We start from the raw sequence: 27,986 nt of genomic DNA, 5'->3' as shown, positions 1-27,986 counted from the left end.
ATAAGAGGTAGTCATAAAGTTGTAATTATCACCTTGAAACACTAAAGTTATGTAGTTACATTTTTGTTTTTTGCTGCCCGCGTCTGAAGTCCTGGTACTCAGTCGAGTCCCCGCACCAAAGTATCGTAGCACGCCGCTAGTGCAACGGAAACGAAATAGCGCAGTCCACTGATAAAGTGGTGTATCGTGCGGCAATTTGTTTTCTGCATTGGAAGGGGAACAACGTCGCAACAACCCATCCTGAGTTGGTGCAACCGTGCGGTAACAAGGCACCGACATGATGCAGTGGTAGGTAGCGAAGAAACTTCCAGTGTGGTCAAATGTGTCTGAATGGCAAACAGCGAAGTGGAAGACCACCTCTCTGAGAAGAAAGTTACTTAGAAATCCGTTATGAGAAATTTAAGTACTTTGCACCAGCTAGTTCCAGCACAGCAGACGAACTTCTACGAGGGAATGAAGACTCTGGTCGCACACTGTGATCAATGTGTCAATAACGGAGGTAACAGCAGAGAAAACACCTTTGTTATTTCTGTTTCTGTGATTTCGTGTGCCCCTCTCTCTCTCTCTCTCTCTCTCTCTCTCTCTCTCTGTGTGTGTGTGTGTGTGTGTGTGTGTGTGTGCGTGTGTGTGTGTGTGTGTGTGTGTTGAAATGGCTGTGAGCACTATGGGACGTAACGTTTGACGTCATCAGTACCCCAGAACTTAAACCTAACTAACCTAAGGACAACACCGAATGAAAAATGCGCGCCACAGTCAACACAAATATTCGCACCATCGAGACTGAAGACGACCTCCCTTGGAGTTACAAACCCTGCAGGACGTTCAGCTAGGTATTCTCTCTTAAAGAAAGCATATAGAATCACATTGGTGTAGCGGGATGATGAGAAATGATGTAATGTGATGGCATGCAACCGAATGCGAGTAGTATATCGTGGAGCTTAACTAGCTATCCTTTATGCCGTAGCTGCAGACAATGCGACAATATGTTTTATAGGCACAGGAAAAAAAAATCCGGAGGCTGTATTCGTCCATTCGTTCCACATGGTATGAACTGCGATGTCACACACTTTTCGGGAGGGTTAGTTTGCTCTAAAAAAAGTATGATAGCAAAAGCAAGCTATTTTGACCAGATATTGGCGAAAAGCAGTGCTCATATCATAGTTGTAGTCCTCTTACAACCATTTTCTCACTCTTGACGTAAATATTCCCTACTGCTCTTATAAAATCACGCACACGAGAAAGAATCGTAGGGGGCAGAGCACCTCCTGCATCTCGCAGCACAAGAAATAACTTTCCAGCCGATTTACCATCCAGATAAGCGGTCGGCATAATTGTATAAGAATACGGTAAGGCATTGATGTTGGCTGGTCTTGATACCTCTTGGTACCTCTCATATATATACCGATTGGTCGGAACTGAAAACAAATTACTTACTGAATGATGGGATAAATTTGTTTATCTCGGGCCGATTCCACAGTTTGCTGTGCATCGTCAAGTTGACACTTTGAAATTTCGTTATCTTGCGTCTTCCATTTCTGTAGCACTGTTTGAAGTTATGCAGCCATCCACTGCTTTCCTTGAAGTCATTGTAATCTACGTAGCGCACAGTGTGATGTGCATAACGTAATAGATCACTGTCGTGGAAATCCCGTGAACTGTATCGAGCATCCTTGAAAAGCGCAAACAGCAGTTTGTGGAACAAGTGCCTCTTGCCCTCCCTTGAATATCCATAGCTTTTTCTTAATCATACACAGTCATACTGCTGCGGATTTATTCGACATCTGTTCATAACTGTTTTTTACTAAGATGCGGAAGGTCTTCCATGTCCGTAATTATGTTTAGTACCACGTCCTTGGACAACGATTGTCCTTTACTACGTTTCACTGGAGACGACATTTGTAGCTCCCCATCCGACAAGGACACCTGTTTCAGTATCACTTTCACTTGTTAAGCATGCATCGTCATTATTGTACTCCTCATGTACACTGTCCGCACACTCGAGCGTATGCGAAGCCACACATTCCACTGCCTCACCTCGCAAAAACGCTAGTATTTCATCTGCCAGTTCTCACTCTGCGAAATACCTTGGATTCCTTTCTGACAAACTGACAGCTTCGACAATTGTTGTTGTAGATATAATCAATTGTTTGCTTTGTTTATCGTTGCCATTGCTATGCTGTATCAGCACCACTGTCACTGTACCACTGAGCAGTTGAACTACGCTCCGTACCTTTATACTGTGCTCGCCAATGGATACCTCCAGTTCTGCTTCCTGTTGCTATTAACAGTCAAAATTGTGGTTGGTTGGTAAACAATATGCAGGGTGTCGAATGCTGTAAACATGGCCTTTTGCGATCTCTCACTGAAGGCGTTCCTTGTCCAAAAATCTTACAGGAATGCAGCCGGGTGACGGTGTCGACAACCGCCGATATTTCGGCAGGAGCTCACACTGCCATTTTCAAGGCACTGCAGCAAGTAAGCGCTGTGCAAGGGAATTTAAAACCTCGGTTTGCGCAGAAAGTCCATAAAGACAACATAGATACACACTGTAAACACTAGCGCCATCACAGACCAAAGATAACCGACCTCAGAAATAATCGACAGTGAAATTAATAATCAAAGGGTGAAGTAGCATAAACTCTGTCCCTCTTTTTTTTTCATAAGTGAGAGATCAGGATTCCATGCAGAATTCAAAGAAAAACCACCATCTCTATTTATAAGGTGCCCTGCTAATTCAATTTCAAAGGCTTCCTTAATAACATTATTCCAATAGCTGGAACTACATGCCAGAATCTCCGTGTTGTTATATTCTATAGGATGACCAGCGTCAAGACAATGTTCTGCAATGGCGGATTTTCTCGTCTGTTTGTAAGCGTGTGTGCCGCTTATGCTCAGTACACCGGTCCTACACAGTCCTGATAGTCGGGCCAATATATGACACGATAAAATTGCAAAGAATACTGTAGACATCCGCCTTACGCAAACCAAAATCATTCTTTACGGAAGCTAAAAATATCCTGATCTTAGATGTGGTCGAAAAACACTCTTCATAAAATGGTTCAAATAGCTCTGAGCACTATGGGTCATCAGTCCCATAGAACTTAGAACTACTTAAACCTAACTAACCTAAGGACATTACACACTTCCATGCCAGAGACAGGATTCGGACCTGCGACCGTAGCGGTCGCGCGGTTCCATACTGAAGCGCCTAGAACCGCTCGTCCACAAGGTCGGCACTTCACGTCATATTACCACAATATTTATTATATGTTATTTACATTTATTTGAACATTGTATACGCCGGGATAAACTAAGGTCCCGCAAGGAGTTCCTTGTTAGTAGGACAAATATATCAATAACAAAGAAACGACATGCCCCTTCAGCAAACTCACGTATGATCATAAACCCATTTATCACTTAAATTTCAAAAAAGGAAATTAACGGACGGAGAGGCTCTTAAAATAGTAAAATGGCCCAAGACAGTAATATATCAATCTTAGAAACTCATGGTTATTCTTCTTATTAATGAATTAGTAAATAAACAAATTTCCTTTTTAAAGAAGCTGTAAAAAGCTAAGTACATCTACATTGGAATGTCGACACCTTTTTCTTACTTCGTAGATAAAAGGACTTAGCTACAAGTTACAAGTTCCTCTATCAAATCTCACATGAACTAATCACAGCCAATTTCATTCACTTGCAAACTTCAGCTTATTCATTTGTGTGTGCCCGTACGTTACAGTGATGACAGTAGACCAGAATGTGCGTGACACATTAATACTGTACTAAAAGCAGACAGTTTTTACAAGATAAATAGTCTGTTTTTATATGTTTTCTGGGAACCAGTGATAAAGCTTAGTCATAACCGTACAAAATAGCCCAATTTTCACTGTTAGCAGCTTGTTTTACTTACTATTATTCACTCTGAGCACGATTTAAAAATTCAGCTTCTACCAACCGCGAAAACTGGGAACACACTCAATGAAGGTGTGTAATGCAACATATTGTATTTATTGTATTTTTTGTATGATTATATGATAGCGGAACAAACACTGGTAGCAGTTACTTCTGTAAAATATCTGGGAGTATGCGTGCGGAACGATTTGAAGTGGAATGATCATATAAAATTAATTGTTGGTAAGGCGGGTACCAGATTGAGATTCATTGGGAGAGTCCTTAGAAAATGTAGTCCATCAACAAAGGAGGTGGCTTACGAAGCACTCGTTCGGCCTGTACTTGAGTATTGCTCATCAGTGTGGGATCCGTACCAGATCGGGTTGACGGAGGAGATAGAAAAGATCCAAAGAAGAGCGGCGCGTTTCGTCACAGGGTTATCTGGTAACCGTGATAGCGTTACGGAGATGTTTAACAAACTCAAGTGGCAGACTCTGCAAGAGAGGCGCTCTGCATCGCGGTGTAGCTTGCTCGCCAGGTTTCGAGAGGGTGCGTTTCTGGATGAGGTATCGAATATATTGCTTCCCCCTACTTATACCTCCCGAGGAGATCACGAATGTAAAATTAGAGAGATTAGAGCGTGCACGGAGGTTTTCAGACAGTCGTTCTTCCCGCGAACCATACGCGACTGGAACAGGAAAGGGAGGTAATGACAGTGGCACGTAAAGTGCCCTCCGCCACACACCGTTGGGTGGCTTGCGGAGTATCAATGTAGATGTAGATGTAGATGTAGAGTCCTGTGCAAGTGTCCAAAGGCATGAAGAAAATCTAATCCCAGTCAACAGTTAATGTATATCTTAGCTGATGGCGATGCGTTTAGTTTCATCATAAAAATGTGCCTCCACGATCTGTGATTAAAGTGCATATTCACAGGTAACTTCCAAAAGTATATTTCAAAGATGTAAAGACGTGAAGAAAATCCAATCCCAGTCAACAGTTAATGTATATCTTAGCTGACGGCGATGCGTTTAGTTACATCATAAAAATGTGCCTGCACGATCTATAATTAAAGTGTACGTTCACAGGTAATTTCCAAAATCACATTTCAAAGATTACGTACAAGTAAACGTCACTAAACAGAAGGTTATGTCTAGAGACTTTACTCAGTGTTTCCTTGCGGACTATAGAAGGTGATTCAGCTGCCCCTACCGCCGTCGTTTTATGCAACCCGCGATGTTATAGCTGGCCGCCTTAAACTATGTGCAAGCTATTAGTCGTAAAGAAAAAAAAATGAGCAGGACAGTTCTGCAGGAAATTTAATGGAGCTAAATTTTGTACTGAGATTCGTTTTCGCTAAAGGACATGGTTTACGAGTTATTCAAGAAAAACGTAAAAAAGTGACGTTCAAATGCATCTCCACCCCACACTCATCCCCCATCAGTAAGGATCTCTTGTTTTGGCCCTATTCTAATACTTGTGCCACTCCCTCCTAGCACTGAAAAAAAAATTCCGGTTACACGAAATACTCCCAACCTCTTTTGGTCGCTATTGATTGGGCTATTACTCCAACAGCATAGTCGGCTACTTTGTAAACTTTATTACTTTACACCTACCCGTGAGGGTAATGAACGTAAAACGTTATGCCAAAACTTATTACCATCACAAGTCGATTCAAACCTAACCCTCACAAGAACAGTAGCTTCGTAGTCAGAAGACCTGGTGGGTAGCTCTGCACTAGGCGAGACACGTGAGTTTTGTGCTGCCATACAGATAAGTGGTTTAGACTGCAATAAAACTCAGTTTAGTTCAGGAAACTAGTTTAATAGGTGTATTAGTGTGTTTTTCAAGCTTACTATTAAAGGTATTATTCCAGAAAACGCGAAAGGAACATAAAGTAAGGTTACGATCGTCTTCTCGCATACATTTTAGGGCAGAAAAACTTATAGAATCTCATTTAATTGTTCTGTTCCGTTCCAGCAAGTTAAGAAAAGGGTATCCCTTTGATGTCTGACTCTTATTTTGCGAAACACAGCGTAAATTTTAAGTTCCGGTATCTGGAAACTTTGCACATACGGTAGTAGCTTTGTTTACATACAGTTGCGACTAGGCCTAATTTTTGTAAACGTGTTTTTCTTCTTTTTTCGGTAATCTAACTTATTGTCACTAAAGTAGTTTGTTAAATGCAATTGAGACTAGGCATAATCTTTCATAAACGTGTTTTCTTGTTTTTCAGTAATTTAATTTGACTTATTCTCGCCAAAGTAAGATTTTTATCATGAGTGTAAACTGCCTGACATGCCGTAGAATTGTTAGTTCCGGGGTTTGGTGTGATGACTGCAGTAGTTTTTTCCATTGGGGTGACTATAGCGGCGTAGGAAATGGGGAAGTGGATCAGACTCATCAGTGGTTCTGTAGGATATGCAGCAGAGATAGGAAAGTAGTGGAACAGGAGGGGAAAATTGCTGTCCTTCAGGCACAGTTAGAACAGGCTAGGGAAGATCTGAACAGGTTAAGGAGGGAGAAGGGTAAAGAGAGGTTGGAAGTGGCAACAGGTAACTGGAGGAACAGAGATAGAACTTTTTCAGACAGCTTTGTGGTGAATGTGAAGAATAAGTTGATCTGTTGCCTCAGTTAGAAACTCATGAGCCTCAGACAGAGGTAGGTGTAGAGAGGTCACAACAAACTTTCAGTAGAAAATTGAATGATAATGTAGGGAAGTCAGCAAAGAGAAAGAAAGTTTTGTTGTTAGGTAGTTCACCTGCCAGAGGTGTAGGCCAACTTTTCCAGGATCTGTTAGGTTCAGAATACCAGGCCAACAACGTAGTGCTGGTCTGGGTCAGGTGACAGAGGATTTAGATTCACTCTGTAAAGATTTTACCAAGGAAGACACCATGGTTATTGTGGGTGGGCTGGGCAATAGTATTAACAGATATCCTGGGTACAATTTCGAGTGTTACCTGGCAAAGATTGCATCAGCAACGATACATACCAGTGTTGAGTTTGTGTCTGTTCTGAGTCGCCATGACCAACCTCAATTAAACTCTTCTCTCGGGAGAGTTAATTTAGAGTTGGAACAGCTACTTGGGTTGGGTGCAGGGTCACATATTGGTTTGGTTCCTGTTGATTCTCTCAGTAGGTTGGATTATAGTAGACATGGCCTACACTTCAACAGGAAAGGAGAGGATAAATTGGCTGGGCTAATACCAGGAAATGTAAGGGGGAGGCACTGCCATGAGTGGTAATGTACCAGTGGTCATAGGTGTTGGGTTAGTATCTTTTTTAGGATAGGTAGGACAGAACGAAGTCAAGTTCTGAGAGAAGCAAAGATTGAAACGAACCTTCAGTTTGAGAAAGAAATCAAACAGAATAATCCTGGCACATTGGATCAGCAAACACAGCTGTTGGTTAAAAATTTACAGCAATCAGCAGAAATTTTATTTCTACCCAATTTCATCTCTGTAAATATGAAATGCCAACTATCTTTAGTGCATCAAAATATTCGAGGGCTTAGAACTAAAATTAATGAACTACTTATGTGCATTGACGAATTAGAGTGATTGAACCCAGTTGATATAATCTGCCTCCATGTGACCACTGGTATAGATATGTTAAACCTTACAGAATTTAATTTGGCCTCTTACTTCTGCAGACAAAATATGGAGAAAGGAGGAGTTGCCACATTTGTTAAAAACAGTTTTAAATTTAAGAATATTGACATAAATAAATTTTGCTTGGAGCAGCACTTAGAAGCATGTGCAACAGAGATAGAATTTCATAATATGTCCTTTATAACAGTAGCCATATACAGAGTACCTTCAGGAAATTTCAACCTGTTTATAAACGGCCTTGAAGATTTATTATCTCGTCTAAAATTAGAAAACAAAGAACTAGTGGTTGCTGGTGATTTTAATATATATGTCCAGAAAAACACTGTCAGTGAACAGTTACTGAAATCAGTTACATCGTTATTCAATTTAATTTTTACTGTAACTTTCCCAACTAGGGTATACAAATGTTCTAAGACTGTCATTGATAATATCTTTATACAAAATTCTAGGCAACTAAGCCACATTACAAAACCAGTAGTAAATGAGCTATCTGACCATGACATGCAACATCTAACATTAAATTTTGAAAATTGTCAGGTTAAAACATCTATCAGAACTGAGTACAGAAGGCCAATAAAACAGTCAAAAACAGAAATTTAGGAGACTGCTCAAAGAAATTATTTGGATGGATATTTACAGCATCCAAGACACAAATGGAAAATACAAAACATTCATTAATAAAGCTAGCACCTTATCTGAAAATTGTTTTCCCCTGAAGGTAACTCAAATTAAGCAGAAGTCTAATAAGAAACCATGGATCACACAAGGGATAAAGATATCATGTGAGACAAAAAGGAAACTCTATCTGATGTGTATGGACACCTTTGATACTAACGTTATAGCTCATTACAAAAATTACTGCAAAATATTGAAGAAGGTTATCCAGAAATCTAAACAACTGCATTGAGAAGAAGATAAATACATCCAGCAATAAAATAAAAACAATATGGGATATAGTTAAGTCAGAAGCAGGTAGGACCAGAAACGAGGAGGAACAAAAAGCTCTAAAAATAAGAGAAACCCTGGTAACAAATGCATATTGTGTTACAAACCATTTAAACAAGTATTTTGTCTCTGTTACTGATAGCATGTGGTTGTCAGGTTCAGTGAATAATGCAATGGAATATCTGAGACCAGTGCACACAAGCAATCTCAGTAAAATGGAATTGATGCTTACTTCACCCAAAGAAGTAGAATCCATCATAAAGTTCTCGAAATCAAAGCATTCTAGTGGTTATGATATCACATCAACAAAGTTAATAAAAGAGTGTGTATATGAGCTTAGTCATATCTTAAGTTATTTGTGTAATCAATTACTTATCACAGGAACATTCCTGGACTGCCTTAAATATGCTGAAATTATACCTCTCCACAAGAAAGGGGACAAAGAAAGGCCATCAACTTACTGACCAATCTCACTTTCGCTAGCTTTTTCAAAAACCTTAGAAAATAATATGTTCAAGCATTTACTTAAGCACCTTAGCAAAAATAACATACTGTCAAAATGACAGTTTGGGTTTCATAAGAATTCTGATATTGGAAAGGATATTTACACTTACAATGAAAAGTCCTTAATTCATTAGACAAAAAACTAGAGGCAACTGGCACATTCTGTGACCTGTCAAAGGCTTTTGACTTTATGAATCACAGCATTCTTTTAAGTAAATTAAAATATTATGGCATCACTGGTAGTGCTGCAAAGTGGTTTCAATCATATCTTACTAATAGAAAACAAAGTGTGTCATTATGTAACACTACAGCAGTAGGTAATCAGACATTATCTGACTGGGAAGGAATTACATGTGGTGTTCCCCAAGGTTCCATACTAGGTCCATGACATTTTATTGTTTATATTAATGACCAGTCATCTGTCACATTACCAGATGCCAAGTTTGTCTTATTTGCAGATGATACAAACATTGCAATAAATAGTAAATCAAATATAAATTTAGAAAGGGCAGCTAATCAAATTTTTACTGACATTAGTAAGTGGATCATAGCTAATTCACTGTCATTAAACTTCGAAAAGACCCACTATATGCAGTTCAGAACTTCCAAGAGATTTTCTTTTAGTGTGTATATAAAATATGATGACATCAAAATAGAAGTTGAGAGTGTAAAATTCTTGAGATTACAACTTGATAGTAAATTCAGTTGGGAGCTACATACTAATGGACTGCTAAAGAACCTAAATAAGTATGTGTTTGCAATTCAAATTATGTCAGACATAGGAGATATAACTATTTAAAAAACTGGCATTTTTTGCTTATTTTCAGTCCATTATGTCATATGGTACCATATTTTGGGGTAACTCCACAAACCAAGAAAAAATTTTTAGAGTACAGAAACATATAATAAGAGTAACGTGTAGTGTAAATCCAAGAACATCATGTGGAAACCTATTCAAAGAATTGAGCATACTAACCACAGCTTCTCAGTATATTTATTCCTTAATGAAGTTTGTTGTAAATAATACATCTCTTTTTCCAACTAACTCCTTAGTACACAGTATCAATATTAGGAGTAAGAACAATATACATAAAGATTTAAAATCACTTACTCTTGCCCAGAAAGGAGTCCAGTATTCAGCAACGCATATTTTCAATAAGTTACCAGCAACCATTAAGAGTTTAGTTTCAGACAATGCACAATTTAAACATAACTTAAAAGATTTTTGGTGGCCAACTCCTTCTATTCCATCCATGAATTTCTCAACAAGTGCAGTAGACCATTTTAATGAAAATTTATTATACTTTAATTTTTGACAATATTTGGTTGTAACAGCCATGTAACTACCTACCATGTGAATGATGGATGTATGGAAAGCAGATATAAGTATTAAGCCTGTAGAAATTATAAGTTTAATTTTAATTCATGTACATAATTTTACTGTTTATTGACTGAGGATCATTAAAATTAATGAAACTCAAGTTTTTACGATTATATTTTTGTAATGTGTTTATCTGAAATGTTCCACACCCAGGAGCATCCCTTCTTTTGTGGGTCTATGGAACGAATAATTAATCTAATCTAATACAACGATGAACTTATTTATTTTCTGCTGTTAAAACTCATGAAACTGTTAGGAAAAATGTACACAAACGTCAATTTTAGAATTTGTAAATGCTCCAAGGCAGTGGCGTAATAAGGCCAGATAATGAGGACGAAAAAGGGTCGAATGAGGAAAATAATTCATGCAGTGGCAAATATTTGTACAATGATGGAAGAGAGTGTCATGAATAACACACTAGAAATCCTGTCTGGTGAGCACTGAATGTGGGTGCCTTTGAAGGTCACTTCTGCACGTTTTTCTTGAATAACTCGACAACTACAGCCTCTATCGAAAACATATCGTAGTACAGTATTTAACTACATTAAATTTTCTACAAAGAATCTTTATTTATTTCTTTTGTAGAACTAATAGCTTACGTGTAGCAAGCAACAGAATACGAAAATCTCGCGCGTGGTTTGTGAAAACCAGCTACAACATTGCGGGTAGCATCAAATGACAGCGGCAGGGGCAGCTAAATCAACCTATTTATTGCGATAAATCGAGAAGATTACTCTAGTTATGGCAGAAGAAAGGCAGCAGTTTCTTGAAAACAAATAGCATTTCAGTTGATTTTTCGATTGTTTTTCACAATCTCATGAATCTGAGGCAAAATTCGTGACATGCTGCTTTTATAACGCTTATAACTGTTTTATGTAATTCTTAATAATTAGAAGAAAGAATATAATTGCATAGGCTTCTGCGGCCAACTTCTCATTCGCCGGTGACCACCAATCATGGCACATAATACAAGAGCCAACACACAACAGTGGTTACGCTGCTCTCCACCACAGTAACCTATTAAAATAAAGTTCCCTCTCCTTCTTCTTTAAGCGACCAATGAAATGAACAATCTTTTTAATTTTATGAGGTAACTGACTGCGCAATGAACAGTAATAACAAAATATAAGGAACAGTGCCTAGCTAGAACGCACCAGTAGACACTGAAGAAGACCGCTGCAACCGTGGCCGCAAATTTGATTTTCTCCAGCACTAGTTTTATACAATATGACGCGGTACCATACCCAGCAAACTTTTATGTCGACAATAAGAAAGAAATTGATAGTTATGGATACTGCTCGTGATCACCTTCATCATGCAATAGGCCCTTCGACTTTCTGGGAACTTGACTTTCCATATTCTCTCTGGACAGCCTACGCTAAAGAACTTTAGGTTTATACCTGCAAACCGATCTCGGCAAACATTTATCGCTCATCCTTTCTGTAACAGATGTCCGACTCTGACGATAATCTTAGATTTTGTCATTTTGTAAGATACCACTTTAGACTAGGGATCTCAATTGTATATCCACTGAAGAGACAAAGAAACTGGTACACCTACCTAATATAGTGTAGGGTCCCTGCCAGCACGTCTCTTCTGAACAGCACGTTGTAAGGCATCCCAGATATGCTCACTAATGTTCATGTCTGGGAGTTTGGCGGCCAGCGGAAGTGTTTATACTCAGAAGAGTGTTCCTTGGGTCACTCTGTAGCAATATGGATGTGTTGGGTGCCGCATTGTCCTTCTGGAATTGCCCAAATCCATCGGAATGTACAATTGACATGAATTGATACAGGTGATCAGACAGGATGCTTACGTACGTGTCACCTGTCACAGTCGTGCCTACGCATATCAGTGGTCTCATATCACTCCAACTGCACACACCTCACACCATTACTGAGCCTCCACTAGCTTGAACAGTCCGCTGCTGACATAAAGGATCCATGGATCCATGAGGTTGTCTCCATACTCGTACACGTCCATCCGCTCGATACAATCTCGATACGAGACTCGTCCGACTAGGCAACATGTTTCCAGTCATCAACAGCCCAATGTCGACGTTGACGGGCCGAGGGGAAGCGTAAAGCTTTGTGTCGTGCAATCATCAAGGGTAAACGAGTGGGACTTCAGCTCCGAAAGCCCATATCGATGATGTTTCGTTGAATGGTTCGCACGCTGACACCTGTTGATGGCCGAGCATTGAAATCTGCTGCAATTTGCGGAAGGGTTGTACTTCTGTCGTTGAATGATTCTCTTGTGTTGTCGTTGGTCACGTTCTTGCAGGATCTTTCTCCGGCCGCAGCGATGACAGAGATTTGATGTTTTACCGGATTCCTGATATTCACGTTACGGTTGTGTAATGGTCTTACGGGAAAATCCCCACTTCATCGCTACCTCGGAGATACTGTGTCCCATCGCTCGTGCACCAACTACAACACCACGTTCAAACTCACTTGAATCTTGATAACCTGCCTTTGTAGCAGCAGTAACCGATCTAACGATTGCGCCAGGGACTTGTCTTATGTAGGCGTTACCGACCGTAGCGTCGCATTCTGCCCCTGTTTACATATCCCTGTATTTGAATACGCATGCCTATACCAGTTTCTTTGGTGCTTATACATATATTCCTTTTACTTCCACTGAACAAGCTGACCAGCTTCTCATTAGAGTTTTTTTTTCTGTGAGTCAATGTTGTGTTGCATTCGTATTATGGAGCCAGGCGGAGTGGAGGTCAAGGCTGAGGCATCTAACGAGAACACTTAAGAACACGTCCCGCAGATCCTGTCGGACTTCAACGCCACCGCTCGACCTCACAAGTAAAAAATAAATTTGAGCTGGCCTCTTAACACTAAAGACTGTTAGTGTAAGGGCTACTATAAAGAATCGAAGCATTGTTCATTCGTCCGTTTTAGACACTATGTGAGATTATTCATGAAATATAAGCCTGAGACTTCTAAATTACTTTACGGTAAAGTCCCCGAATGAGCGTGATACGGATTTCAGATGTCGAATAGGGTGTTCGAGTCTAATATGTAAAACATTTTTGTAAAGAATGCGGGTTATAAAGAGCTACATCTGAAAAGGATAGAAGTTAGTCTTATATTTTATTTTGTAGATATAAAAGTGGCGCAGCCACATAAAATTTGCTCCAATTTTGGTTTTTCTTCTTTCGAGTAGGAAATGTAGGTTGGAGATGGCCAGAGAATCAGTGTTATTTAAGGCTTTTTTTCGATGACTCAATATGATATCAATTTTAAGTTTTAGGAATAAATAAGCAGTAATGCAGTATCCTTGTATTAATTTTTATATCTGCATTTAAAAAGATTTAAACTATGGTCATGTAGTATTGTAATTAATAGCAGTCAGATACGATCCATTTTAAAATACAAATCAAAAGGTTTTATATTGGTTTTGGGAAGTGAATAAAGGAAATTAATCCTTTTTTGTGCAAACTAATACGAGGTATAATACTGGCAGCTAACGGGACAAAATGTTGTCGCAATCCAAAGTCGTATTAGGCATTATTTAAGTTAAAACTATAATCTGTTCACCTTTACTTAGGGAATTCTGAGGTGGTGATAACAGTTATGATGACTTCCGTTAATACGAGATCGCATTGCACTCGGCGTGTCTTGTCGATGAAGTAATAAAAAATCAGAGTGATTAATCCTACCATCGTTCAGCAATTATCACTCGATGGCATTAAGTTTAACAATTGTAGAATTTAGGCTTCATAGGGAACTATAATTTTAACCGGCTACGACAATATTGCTCCCACCCCTGGGCGTATCGGACACCTTCTTGTAGCAAATACAGGGCAAAATTTTACAAATGCTACTGCGACGTAATTAATTCTGCTCGTCACTGACGCCTCACGCAGCCATCATTAGGGCAAGAAAGAAACGATATCTGATAATTTAAGCTACATATGTTGATTGTCTTCCGTATGTCTTCATTTCTTTTCCTATCCCTCTTCATCACTCTCCACAACTGATTGAAGAAATCACACTTCAAAGGTTTTTACCTACTTGTGCCCTGTTGTGCCTTTTACGGTGGTCCCACGCTTCTGCCCCGTATAAAGTTGCTGTTGCCGCAGTAATCTTGTATAACTTCAGTGTTCTTTCCTTCCTTGTTTGTTTCTTAGCTTGTTGTACTACACACCTCGTTAAATTTTTCAATTATCTTTCCAATACCAAGTTCTCCAAAAGATGGAATGTATGACCACGGATAGTAAATTGGCTAGCCTGGTTAACGGACTGCTTATTAATAACCGACGAGCAGGACGATAAAATGCCATGTACTCCTTTTTATGCAATAAAATTTCAAAATTGTGCTGTTTCGTTACTTCTTTCAGTTCTTGAAACCGAGCTCGCTGTAACATATCCTCAGAACCTGAAACTAGAATGGAAAAACTGGTAGCTCTCCGCGGGGTACATCAGTCTGGATTCCGAAGAAATGTAGGAACAAGCGAGACAATACTGATCGTACGGCTTATCTTAGAAGACAGGTTAAGGAAAGGCAAACCTACGTTCTTAGCATTTGTAGACTTAGAGAAAGCTAATGACATTGTTGACTAGAATACCCTCCTTGAAATTCTGAACGTAGCTGAAGTAAAATACAAGGAGCGAAAGGCTATTTACAATTTGTACAGAAACCAGTCGGAGTTATAAAAGTCGAGAGGCATGAAAGGGAAGCAGTGGTTGAGAAGGGAGTGAGACAGAATTGTAGCTTATCCTCGATGTTATTCAGTCAGTACACTGAACAAGCAGTAAAGGAAGCCAAAGAAAAATTTAGAGTAGGAATTGAAGCACAGAGAAAAGAAATAAAAACATTAGGGTTTGCCGATGACAATGTATCTCTGGCAGAGACAGCAAAGGGCTTGGAAGAGCAGTTAAACTGGATGGGCAGTGTCTTGAAAGGAGGATATAAATTGAACAAAAACAAAAGCAAAATAAAGATAATAGAATGTAATCGAATTAAATCTGGTGATGCTGATGGTATTAAACTAGGAAACGAAACACTTGAAGTAGTAGATGAGTTTTGCTATTTGGGCAGTAAAATAACTGATAATGGCGGAAGTAGAGAGGATATAAAATGTAGACGCATTAGCAAGAGAAGCATTTCTGAAGAAGAGAAATTTGTTAAAATCGAATGTAGATTTAAGTGTTAGGAAATCTTTTCCTAAAGTATATGTCTGTAGTGTTGCCATGTATGGAAGCGAAGCGTGGACAAGAAACAGTTTAGTCAAGAAGAGAATAGAAGCTTTCGAAGTGTGTGGTGCTACAGAAGAAGATGGAAGATCAAGTGAGTAGATCATGTAACTAATGAGGAGGTATGGAACAGAATTGGGGAAATAAGAAATTTGTGGCACAACTAGACCAAAAGAAGGAATCGGTTGATAGGGCGCATTCTGAAACATCAAGAGGTCATCAATTTAGTATTGGAGGAAAGTGGGGGGGGGGGGGGGGTAAAAATCGTAGAGGGAGACCAAGAGATGAATACAGTAAGCAGATTCAAAAGGATGTAGATTGTAGCAGTTATTCGTAGATGAAGAGGCACAGGATAGACCTGCATGAATCCAGTCTTCGGACTGAAGACCACAACGACAATAACCGTACCGTAGACAAGCAAGAGCGTCAAACAAAGCTGTTGCTGTTATTGTCAAATCCTAACTGGGGAGTCTTTGTTTTCCATTTTCGAAGAACTATAGCGTCCCCAGTGCCAAATTTTTTATCATGTAGCCGTAAAATAATAATTTCTCTGTGTAGGTTTAGATTGCAAAGAAATAATTTATGACAGAATGATCTAAAGAGACGACAAGTTACACTCTTTTGTTAATTTTTTAGTCGTCTTCACTTCTTCGCTTGTCTTGAATGTGTCTAGAGGGACATCTTGTGTGTGCTGACAAATGTAAGCATATTTGTATGAGTTAAACATATAATATAACTATTTAATATTATTGTGCACTTTTAATTTGTAAGAGGTGATCCCGATTTCATGTCCGCCTTCCTTGAATTAACCTGCATTCAAGTAATTTACAGCTCAACAATCGCAGCGCCCGATGCAGCCAACGACGCCATTACGTGGCGATATTAACTTATGAAAAATTAGCGGAAGCGGAAAACTCGCCCGCTATTAGCATAATATTAATTTTTCTCCACAGCCGCACGAAGTTGCAGAAATACTTAGCTTTAAGATTCTTATTTTCAGTAGCATAGCCGAGACTCAGAGCCAGGACTCTGACTACAATACAATGGTTAACGGAGGTAAGAAAATACTCTCGCGCGTGTGTGGGCCGCAATTGTAATTAATAACTAAAGATCTTTTGCTTTAACGTCAACTGACTAGCCGAGGAAATTTATATGAAAAGTTTATTACATTGTTCAACTTAAATATCATTTTTATGAAGGCCCACCACGTAAGTCGGCAACAATCAAAAAATAATAATAACAATAATAATATATACATTAAATTACGACGACCGACGGACGCGAGAGAACGTAGTAAACGTATAAATTAAATGTAGATTTCGCATTATGCTCGTAGGCGACTGATGCCGGTTGGAAACGAAACACGCAAAAATCAGATTAAAAAGTAATTTGTTAGTGTCCGCTAGCGCAAAATTATAAATGTTGGACAAAGATACTCCAACAGAAACAGCTATATAATCACGTAAATCTTTATTGCACTCTTGCACTCTAGTGGGAGGCATAAAGCTACTGAAAAAATGCATTTACGGATTTTTACTCACCAAGCAACCCACGAATCCGCTCTGGAGCGCCAGCAACGTGGCGGCGGCCAGGAAGAGCATGGCGAATCTGTACATCGCTGCAGCGTCCAGTGCACGAAGGTTTCTGGCTTCCGCTGGTCCGAGGGAGCCGCTGTCTGTTTAACACGTCCGTGCCGACCGGATATCGCCCTGTGCACGTGATAACCATCGAGGAAACGAAGTTTCCGCTTTGGACAGCCACAGTTGGTCATTAATATAGCTACTGAATGGGTCGTGGAGTAAAAGCGCGCACATGACACAGGTGATCATATCTGCCTAATTAATTTTTTGTGGATTACATTTTTTAACGTAGATGTGTCATTATAGCCTGACATTTAGAACGTTCCCTAAAAAAAAATTGGAAAAAAGCTGGAGAGATGCTGTAAACTGGGAAAGTATTGCGAGTGTGGAAATAAGCAAACAGAACTAAAATTTAGTCACCCCCCAGCAGATATCGCGCTAATACCGTGTAACACCGCCTCTAATCTGTTCGGCGTAGAAGAGAATCCACAAGTCTTCAGGTATGCCACATCTCGCCCTTTAACTCCTGGCTACGTATACATCAGTGCACAATGGTGGTGCCTCCAGTGCTAACGATGTACTACATATAAGGCGATTGCATCATAATGTTACAGCCTTTCAGGGATGATGGAGAAGGGTAAATGTATGCATCTGAGGTCAGGAATCGTGGTCCAAAAACTACTAAGTCGAATATTATATGCGGAAATCGATCTGACACCTCTGGCAGAAGAGCTTTTCTACAGCACTCTCTTTGCTTTAAATACTTCAGGAGGAGACAGTATGGACGGAAACAAGAAAAAAAATATCAAGTAAAGATGGGCTCTAAAATGCGTACCTAAAGTGCTATGAGCAACTGTTCAGTAGAAGAAATGTGTTTCGCAACAGCAATGATGAGCAAGTGCTCCTGGCTCTTACGGTATGCACTTTAGAACCAATGTTTACTACACTACTGGCCATTAAAATTTCTACACCAAAAGAAATGCAGATTATAAACAGGTATTCATTGGACAAATATACTAGGACTGACATGTGATTACATTTTCACGCAATTTCGGTGCATAGATCCTGAGAAATCAGTGCCCAGAACAACCACCTCTGGCCGTAATGACGGCCTTGATACGCCTGAGCATTGAGTCAAAAAGAGCTTGGATGACGTGTACAGGTACAGCTGCCCATGCAGCTTCAACACGATACCGCAGTTCATCAAGAGTAGTGACTGGCGTATTGTGACGAGCCAGTTGCTCGGCCACCAATGACCAGACGTCTTCAATTGGTGAGAGATCTAGAGAATGTGCTGGCCAGGGCAGCAGTCGAACATTTTCTATATCCAGAAAGGCCCGTACAGGACCTGCAACATGCAGTCGTGCATTATCCTGCTGAAATGTAGGGTTTCGCAGGGATCGAATGAAGGGTAGAGCCACGGGTCGTAACACATCTGAAATGTAATGTCCACTGTTCAAAGTGCCGTCAGTGCGAACAAGAGGTGACCGAGACGTGTAACCAATGGCACCCCATACCATCACGCCGGGTGATACGCCAGTATGGCGATGACGAATACACGCTTCCAATGTGCGTTCACCGCGATGTCTCCAAATACGGATGCGACCATCATGATGCTGTAAACAGAACCTGGATGCATCTGAAAAAATAACGTTTTGCCATTCGTGCACTCAGGTTCGTCGTTGAGTACACCATCACAGGCGCTCCTGTCTGTGATGCAGCGTCAAGGGTAACCGCAGCCATGGTCTCCGAGCTGATAGTCCATGCTGCTGCAAACGTCGTCGAACTGTTCGTGCAGATGGTTGTTGTCTTGCTAAAGTCCCCATCTGTTGACTCAGGGATCGAGACGTGGCTGCACGATCCGCTACATTCATCCGGATAAGATGCCTGTCATCTCGACTGCTAGTGATACGAGGACCGTTGGGATCCAGCACGGCGTTCCGTATTACCCTCCTGAACCCACCGAGTCCATATTCTGCTAACAGTCATTGGATCTCGAACAACACGAGCACCAATGTCACGATGCGATAAACCGCAATCGCGATAGGCTACAATCCGACCTTTATCAAAGTCGGAAACGTGATGGTACGCATTTCTCCTCCTTACACGAGGCATCACAACAACGTTTCACCAGGCAACGCCGGTCAACTGCTGTTTGTGTATGATAAATCGGTTGGAAACTTTCCTCATGTCAGCACGTTGTAGGTGTTGCCACCGGCGCCAACGTTGTGTGAATGCTCTGAGAAGCTAATCATTTCCATATCACAGCATCTTCTTCCTGTCGGTTAAATTTCGCGTCTGTAGCAAGTCATCTTCGTAGTGTAGCAATTTTAATGGCCAGTAGTGTAGATTTTTTTTCTTTTTTCGCCCATATTACCACATCGCAAAACGTGGAAAACAAAGAGTTTGCGGTAGAAGATGTCCACTACCAGAGATATCAGAACGATTTCCGTTTATATCTTTCGACTCGGTAGTTTTCAGACCAGAATCTCCTATCTCAGATTGATACATTTACCTTTCTCCATCATTACTGATAGTTTGTAACATTATCACGAAATCATCCTGTAGGTGCGACAGGAGCAGAGTGCTAAATTCAGATACACACATTTGAAGTTTTCTTAGGAAATGCTCGCCAGGGAAACACACGCTGTATATGGGCAGGTGGCGTACAGGTCCATCTCTCTTCCACTGCTTACATAAAAGAAGAACAAATATGGTATGTATAATTTTGATGTACAGGAAAGGAACGCCAAAAGCTGAAGCGAAACTGCAAAGATATGGAAGGCACTGAAGTTGCATGATTTAAGATATATGTGTGAGTTGCTGACATGTCATTGAGTTGCAATAAATTCAGGTGTGAAAATGGACTGCCAACTAATACCGAAAATTTTTAAGCGATATGAGTGTTGGATTATAACGTATCTACGGGTGCAGTGGACAAATACGGCGTGCTTCGTATCTCACAGGAATGCTTTACGAAACACTGCAACTACACGACCACCACTTTTTTCACGCCTTACGTTTGATATGTGCGTGCTAAATTCCCACATTATTTACAAGGTTCCAACCGGAAAGAATAATTCAGTCACCGAATTTCATCACAGCCTCATTCATGAGATTTTAAGAACGTACCACGAGGAGAGGAAAGGATCAGGACGTCGCCGAACACACCAGCAAAATCCATTGTGGCTTCGCGAAAGGCAATTTCCCAGTGCCGCTGAATCGCAGGAAGACAACAAGGACTTGAAAGGAGATCCATCATACGCAACGAGAACAAGAAACGGAAGGAATCTCTGTACTGCTATAACTAATATGATGCGGGACTGTGTGTTGCGCCTTGTTTCGAAACGTATCACACAAAAGAAATTTGACGGAGTGTCACATTTTATTAAGACTATCACTGCACGGAAGATAACGGAGGAGCCCCGTCATGCTATTGTTAAGGAGAGAATTTGTTACTCGAGACGAAGGTTGAATGCCATTTCAGAAGAAGTGTTTTACTTACTTCTGAAGATTGCAGCACTTCTCTCTCTCCTGTATCATGGGATTGGGTTGGTGGAGTGACTTCAGCCAAGCTTGATTATATAGAAAGATGCAAGTTGTCGGCAGATATCAAAATTTGATCGTTTGGTGCCATAACAGCCGTCGCCATAGGGAATAACTACACAATGCTCCGTTGTTAACTTCACGGAGAAGAATTTGGACGATGCGACGCTGTCTGTATTGGATAAAGGACACAACTGTGCACCTACGGCAAGTGCACTGCCCCTGAGAAGTTTTGTGAGTTGTGTTTATGAAGCTGTATGACGCCTTACTGTGGATACTGAAAGCTTCTTCTCAACGCAGTAATATAACATCTGAAGAAAGGGCTGCACTACAAATCTCCGAGCGGATCCGGACGTAGTGGTGCAAAAGGCTTGTAAAGGTAACTCAGTTGTTTTCTTCCCTCCTAGCTTGTATTTCGAGAAGATTTTAGGTCTACTTAGTGATACTACGTACAGGAAGAGTGATCACGACCCTACAGAATGTGTGCAACATAAGACGTGTGCACTGCTGAATTCTTCCTCGTTACCTCCACAGACCATTAAGCAGTTAAGACCACATGGCAGCGTACGACCAAGACCGTATGGTCTTCCTAAACTACACCAAGATGGTCTTCCTTTACGGCCTATAGTGAGTAATATTGACACCACACATGATTTAGCCAAACATCTTGCTTTCTTGTTGAGACTATTGGCTGGCAAATGTCCACCTCGTACACGAAACTCAGCCTATTTTTTCAACAGACTGGAGGCTCTCCACCTAAGTAGTTCGGATCTTTGAGTGAGTTTTGTTGCAGTATCTCTTTTTACGAAGGTACTTCTTGCTGATTCTTTGGCACTAATTGGTAACAGTTTCAGTCGGGCAGCACTGCTTTGTTTCGGCACACTCTTTCCTCAACATATTTTGTGTCTAACGAAGAATATTTTGAACAGATTGACGGCCTCGCCATGGCCAGCCCCTTGTCTCTCGTGGTGACTAACTCTGTTATGAAGGATTTTTAGGAAATACCAATTGAATCCGCGGTTCTTAAACCAACTGTTTTTTGGAGATGCGTGGATAATACTTTCATAGTGTGGCCCCACAGAGAAGATAAGTTAATGAAGTTTTGCATCATCTTAACTCCATTCGTGAGAACATTCGATTTACTATGGAATTGGAGAAAGATGGTTGTCTCCCATTCCTGGATGTTTTGATTCGACGGAAGAGCGACGGCTCTCTGGAACATTCTGTTTATCGTAAGCCCACTCATAGTGATTTATGCTCGCACTCTGCAAGTTGCCATAACCCATCCCAAACTATGAGTGTGCTTAAAACCCTTGTACACAGTGTCGAATGCAGACAGTTTGCCTAAAGAGCTTGCACATCTACGGACAGTGTTCAGAGGCAATGGATACTCGACCCGGCAAAATAACAGGACATTCTCAGCTAAAACCAAAAACCGGGAAGTGGACAAAGAGCAGAATCCCCAACAAAGTCCCTAGCTTTTCTTCCCTTCGTTGGAAATATTTCCTTCAAAATAGCAAGAATCATTAGTAATTTTCAGATGAAAGTGATTTTCCGCTCACCATCTATGATTTCGGACTTGCTGGCACCAGCGAAGGATAATTTGTTATTGCGAAAGGCGGGAATTTATAAAATACCTTGCCAGTGTGGTAAAGCCCATGTAGCACAAACAACACTCGCGGTGGAAGAACGTTGCAGAGAACGTAAACGTTGCACTCGCCTTCTGCACCCAACAAGTCTACAATTGTGGAACATCGTATCTCCAACGGACATTCAGTGGAGTGTAACAAATCATTAATCTTGGCCACAGCAACAACTTTCTGAAACGCCATTATACTAAAATAATCCGTTGAAGTATGCATCGAGGAAAATCTAATGAACCGTGACAGCGGCTACCAGCTGGAAATGCTTGGAATCCCGTCGACATTTGCTCCACTCGAAGACGCCACAATGTGTGGAATGAAGTTTACGACGACTGGCTGCGATCCCGAAATCTCTTCGAACATATTTCAGACATACACGCCGACATCGTAAGCCAAATATCAAGAGATATTCAATAGGTAGTTCAGTACATAAATGGAGATGAAAATATAATAATAATGAGAGATCGGAATGCAGTTGTAAGGGAAGGAGAATATGAGCTTGGTAGCAGGAATAAGAGAGGAGAAAGACTGATTGAGTTCTGCAATAAATTTCAGCTAGTAATAGCGAATACTCTGTTCAAGAATCACAAGAGGAGGAGGTACACTTGCAAAAGTCCGGGAGATTTCATTTAGATTACATCATGATGAGGCAGAGACTGTGAAGGCATATATTGTGTTGTGAGGCGTACCAGGAACAGATACAGACTCAGATCACGATGTAGTAGTGAAGAAGCACTCCATCTTCAGGCCACAAGTGGCCCACCGGGACCATCCGACCAGATGAGGATGCGGATAGGAGCGGCGTGTGCTCAGCACACCGCTCTCCCGGTCGTTATGATGGTTTTCTTTGACCGGAGCCGCTACTATTCGGTCGAGTAGCTCCTCAATTGGCATCACGAGGCTGAGTGCACCCCGAAAAATGGCAACAGCGCATGGCGGCCTGGATGGTCACCCATCCAAGTGCCGGCCACGTCCGACAGCGCTTAACTTCGGTGATCTGACGGGAACCGGTGTATCCACTGCGGCAAGGCCGTTGCCAGTAGTGATGAAGAGTAGGTTGAGTTTAAGAGACTAGTCAGGAAGAATCAATGCTCAAATAAATGGAATACTGAATTACTAAGAAATGAAGAGATACTTTGAAGTTCCCTAAGGCTATAGATACTGCGATAATGAATAGCTCAGTAGGCAGTTCAGTTGAAGGGAAATGAACAACTCTGAGAAAGGTAGTCGCGGAGGATGGAAAGAAAAACATAGGTACAAAGAAGATAACTGCAAAGAAACCATGAGAAACAGTAGAAATACTTCAGTTGGTCGATGAAAAACGGAAATACAAGAATGTTCAGGGAAATTCAGGAATACAGAAGAACAAGTCATTTAGGAATGAAATAAATTGGAAGTGCAATGAAGCTAAGGCGAAATGTCTGAATGAAAAATGTGAAGAAATCGAAAAAGAAACGATTGTCGGAAGGACTGACTCAGCATACAGAATCATCCTTCGGTGAAACAAAAAGCAAGGGCGGTAACACTAAGAGAGGAATGTAAATTCCACTGTTAAATATAGAAGGGAGGGCGGATAAATAGAAAAAGTACATTGAAGGCCTCTATGAGGGGGAAGACTTGTCTGTTGAAGTGCTAGAAGAAGAAACAGGAGCCTATATAGAAGAGACAGGGGATCCAGTATTAGAATCAGAATTTGAAAGAACTTTTGAAGACTTAAAATCAAATACGACTGCAGGGATATATAATATTCCATCAGAATATCTAGAATCATCAGGGGAAGTGGCAACAAAATGACTACTCACGTTGGTGTGTAGAATGTATGAATCTGGCAACGTACCATCTGACTTTCAAGAAAATATCAACCACGCAATTCCGAAGACTGCAGCTCATGCGTCCAAGTTGCTGACAAGAATAATATACTGAAGAATGGAAAAGAAAATTGACTATGTGTCAGATGACAATCAGTTCGGTTTTAGCAAAGGTAGTCACCAGAGAGGTATAATTGGAAGCAAGAATAAAGAAAAATCAAAACACGTTCATAGGATACGTTGACCTCGAAAAAGAGTTCGACAATGTAAAGTGCGCAAGATGTTCGAAATTCTAAAAACAATAAGGGTAAGCTATAGGAAAGACGGTTAATATACAATATTTATTAGAGCCATTAGGGAACAATAAGATTAGAAGACCAAGAACGAATTGCTCGGATTAAGAAGCGTGTAAGACAGGAAAGCAGTCTTTCGCCCATACTGTTGAATCCAAACATCGACGAAGCAATGACGGAAATAAAAGAAAGGTTTCAGAGTCGGATTCAATTTCAGGTTTTAAGGATATCAATGATAAGATTCGCTGATGGTATCCTTATCCTCAGTGAAAGTGAAGAAGAATTACAGGATGTGTTGAATGGAATGAACAGTCTCATGAGTATTGAATATGGGCTGAGAGCGAACAGCGAGAAACTTAACATCAGGTTTGGTGATCACGAAGTAGACGAAATTAAGGGATTCTGCTATCTAGGCAGCAAAATACCTCAAGACGGATGAAGCAAGGAAAACATAAAAAGCAAACTAGCAATGGCAAAAACGGCATTCCGGCCAAGAGAAGTCTACTAGTATCAGATACAGACTTTACTTTGAGGAAGAAATTTCTGAGTATGTGCATTTGGAGCACAGCGTTGTATGGCAGTGAAAATGTTGAAAATTAGGTGGACTGATAAGGTATGCAAAGAGGAGGTCCACAGAATCAGCGAGGAAAGGAATGTGTGGAAAACACTGACAAGAAGAAGGGACAAGACTGTAGGACCTCTATTAAGATATCAGGGAACAACATCCCTGGTACTAGAGGAGGCTGTAGAGAGTAAAAACTGTAGAGGAAGACAGAGATTGGAATTTATCCAGCAAATAACTGGGGACGTAGGTCGCAAGTGTTACCCTCAGATGAAGAAGTTGGCACAGGAGACGAATTCGTGGCGGGCTGCATCAAATCTTTGAGAAGACTTGTGGAAAATAGGAGGGGTCCAACCGATATAGTCACGAGGCGCTGCAGGCGATGTCGTACTGTCAGCAAAGGCACCCGCGTCAGTCGTCTGCAACTATAGTCCATTAAAGCCTAATTTCACCGCAGTGTCCGAACGAATAAGTTCGTCGTATGCACCCCATGGATTTCTTCGGTTGTTTCACCCAGTATTGCTTGTTAGTTAGCACTGACAATTCTACAGTAACGCTGTTGATTTCGGTCATTACGTGAAGAGCGTCGGCACTTGCGTTGTCCGCGGTGAGAGGTAGTTGTCCGTGCAATCCGTGACATGGTGCCTTAAACCGCGCGGCCACTCCGCGCGGCGGAATGAATGTGTTTTGGATTTTAAAAGACGGGACGTGAATTCCATACACGGTCATAGGCTTGTTCAAGGTCAAGGTATACGAAAATTGCGTATTTACTGCTCGTAAGGTAATGTAGTGGGAGATGTGTGAGGTATAAGAGTTGCTAGTCAGAAAATTGGGATGGAAGGGACACTGGTTCATAGGAAAGAGTAATTGTTGGTTCAGGTGCAGGGAAAGGATGGATTTATAGACCTTGCCAAACGCCAAAGTGAGGCTGATAGGTCAATAGGAGAGTGTATTGCTAGGGAATTTTTTTAGTTTGAAGAGAAATAAAACTTTGCAGGTTTTTGAGGTTTGGCGGTTCTCCATAGTAGCCAGTGGAGAGGATCGTGTTGTAAATGTTTATAGGGTTTAATAGCAAGGAAGAAGAACGTTCTTTTAGGTTAAAAAATGGTTCAAATGGCTCTGAGCACTATGGGACTTAACATCTATGGTCATCAGTCCCCTAGAACTTAGAACTACTTAAACCTAACTGACCTAAGGACATCACACAACACCCAGTCATCACGAGGCAGAGAAAATCCCTGACCCCGCCGGGAATCGAACCCGGGAACCCGGGCGTGGAAAGCGAGAACGCTACCGCACGACCGCGAGCTGCGGACTGTTCTTTTAGGTGTCTGTACTGTAACGTCCTTCGGATCTTCGGTCTTGGCTAACACTCAGTGGTAGAGCAATGTGATTGTTATTTCTTATGTATAGGTATCGACGTAACAAACAGAACATTGATGAACTGAACTCGCGACTTGTGCGAGAAATTTAATTCACCAAATGTCGTAATTAAATCGTTTATAATCGATTGTTTATCAATTGCTATTTAAATATTAATGATAAGTTCAAATTAGTTCCAGCGACACCAAATTCCCTATAGACTGGTTGTAATCTCAAATCTATGATCAGTCGTAACAGTGTCATTAATTTGTAACGTCAAAGAGTTTCTATATAAGCGCCGAGCGCTTCAGTCAAATAATATCGCAGCTCTTTATCTCTATAAATAATACTGTAAAACTTGAATGATAAATCCGCGAATTGACATGATATGCTGGTTTATTACACAATATTAGTCACTTCCTAACAGAGCCGTGAGGAAGAAGCTTTCCCAGGTGTTGGGGTGAATTATAAATTATATGCTTCGTAACTATCGCCAAGTTCCATAGTCCATTAGTTATTACGAATGAAATTGTCTATCTGTTTTCACTTCCTAAATAGTGTTAACTTCAGGTTATCTAATTAAAAGTCACTTCTGTCTAATATATGCAAGTCCCCTATCTGAATACTAAATAACGTAATATTTGAAGTCAAAGTATCGTTTCACTGCGTCATAGTAGATCGCAATGATCAATTCTGAAAAAACAATCTAATAGAGCCCACATATACGAGCATTCAAAAGTATGACCTGCTTCGGCTAATTCTCGTAACGTAGTGACAATAGATTGAATTATACTTAGTCATTACTCACGAATCTCAAAGAATACTCACACGGAGTATTCTTTGGGAACGTTGGTTCTACTCTGCGAATTTTAATTATAATGATTTTGCGATTTACTATGATTTTGAATTCTGAGTTTTATTTTACTGGAATCCTATCTTTCTTTCGTATGTTAATAAATTACTAAGTATTAGATTCCTGATTCAGTTACTGGTTAATATCCAAATAATAGTGTTAACTGGAAATTTGTTTGCTTGTTCATTTTGCATGGAATTTGGAACTTGTTTCGGGGAAATCTTTGGGAATATTTTCATTTCTCGTCCAAGGAAGTGACATTACAGTACGTAATTCAGTCGTGACCGAGAGTAGTGTTTCGTTTTTTGTGTAATATTGGTCATGTTCTGTGGTGAAATTTTTCAGTTCAGTCTGTGAAGTGTTGTCCAAATAACGGAAGCTAGGAGCAAGTGGTGCTACAGTGATGCCTGTACTTTCGTAGATTGTACAGAATATGGAGTAGTCGAAATCATGATCATCACGAATTATGAAGACGTCCGGGAGATGGAATACAAAGTGATAAGCGTTGCTGAGGATGTGAGGTATGGGTTCCATATTGTGGAGGAGTGGGTAACGAGGAATAGAGTTGCTCCCTATCAATGGATAATTTCCTATACTTAGAGGAGTTAATGGGGAGTGTAGCGTTAAATCTGGTGCATGTTTGGTGCAATACCGACGTTTTCTGGTACTTTGTAAGTGTCTGACGGTTCCTGATGTGTCTCTGTAACTGACGGTGGTGTGTGACTGTAGCCATGTCCCGAGCATGCAGAAACGAGCGGTATAAGCGACGGGTCGCATATAGGAGGAGTAGAGCTATT

At 40.6% G+C, this 27,986-nt stretch overlaps 1 protein-coding gene and 1 pseudogene across 1 annotated transcript in view; both read right to left on the bottom strand.

Moving 5' to 3' along the window:
* Window positions 1-17,204, bottom strand: part of LOC124616095 — a 70,579-nt gene extending 53,375 nt beyond the window's left edge. Inside the window, exon 1 of the mRNA XM_047144351.1 lies at window positions 17,084-17,204. Coding sequence (XP_047000307.1) covers window positions 17,084-17,158 — 75 coding nt within the window. The 5' untranslated portion in view covers window positions 17,159-17,204. The remainder of the gene's footprint in view (window positions 1-17,083) is intronic.
* A 6,027-nt stretch (window positions 17,205-23,231) lies between these two features.
* On the bottom strand, window positions 23,232-23,349 carry LOC124616942 (annotated as a pseudogene).
* Window positions 23,350-27,986: the final 4,637 nt, after the last annotated feature.

The sequence above is a fragment of the Schistocerca americana genome, chromosome 5 (genome assembly GCF_021461395.2).
Source record: "Schistocerca americana isolate TAMUIC-IGC-003095 chromosome 5, iqSchAmer2.1, whole genome shotgun sequence".
NCBI classification, from domain to species: Eukaryota; Metazoa; Arthropoda; class Insecta; order Orthoptera; family Acrididae; genus Schistocerca; species Schistocerca americana.
The sequence above is the reverse complement of the archived record's forward strand: the minus strand, read 5'-3'. Positions and strand labels throughout refer to the sequence as shown.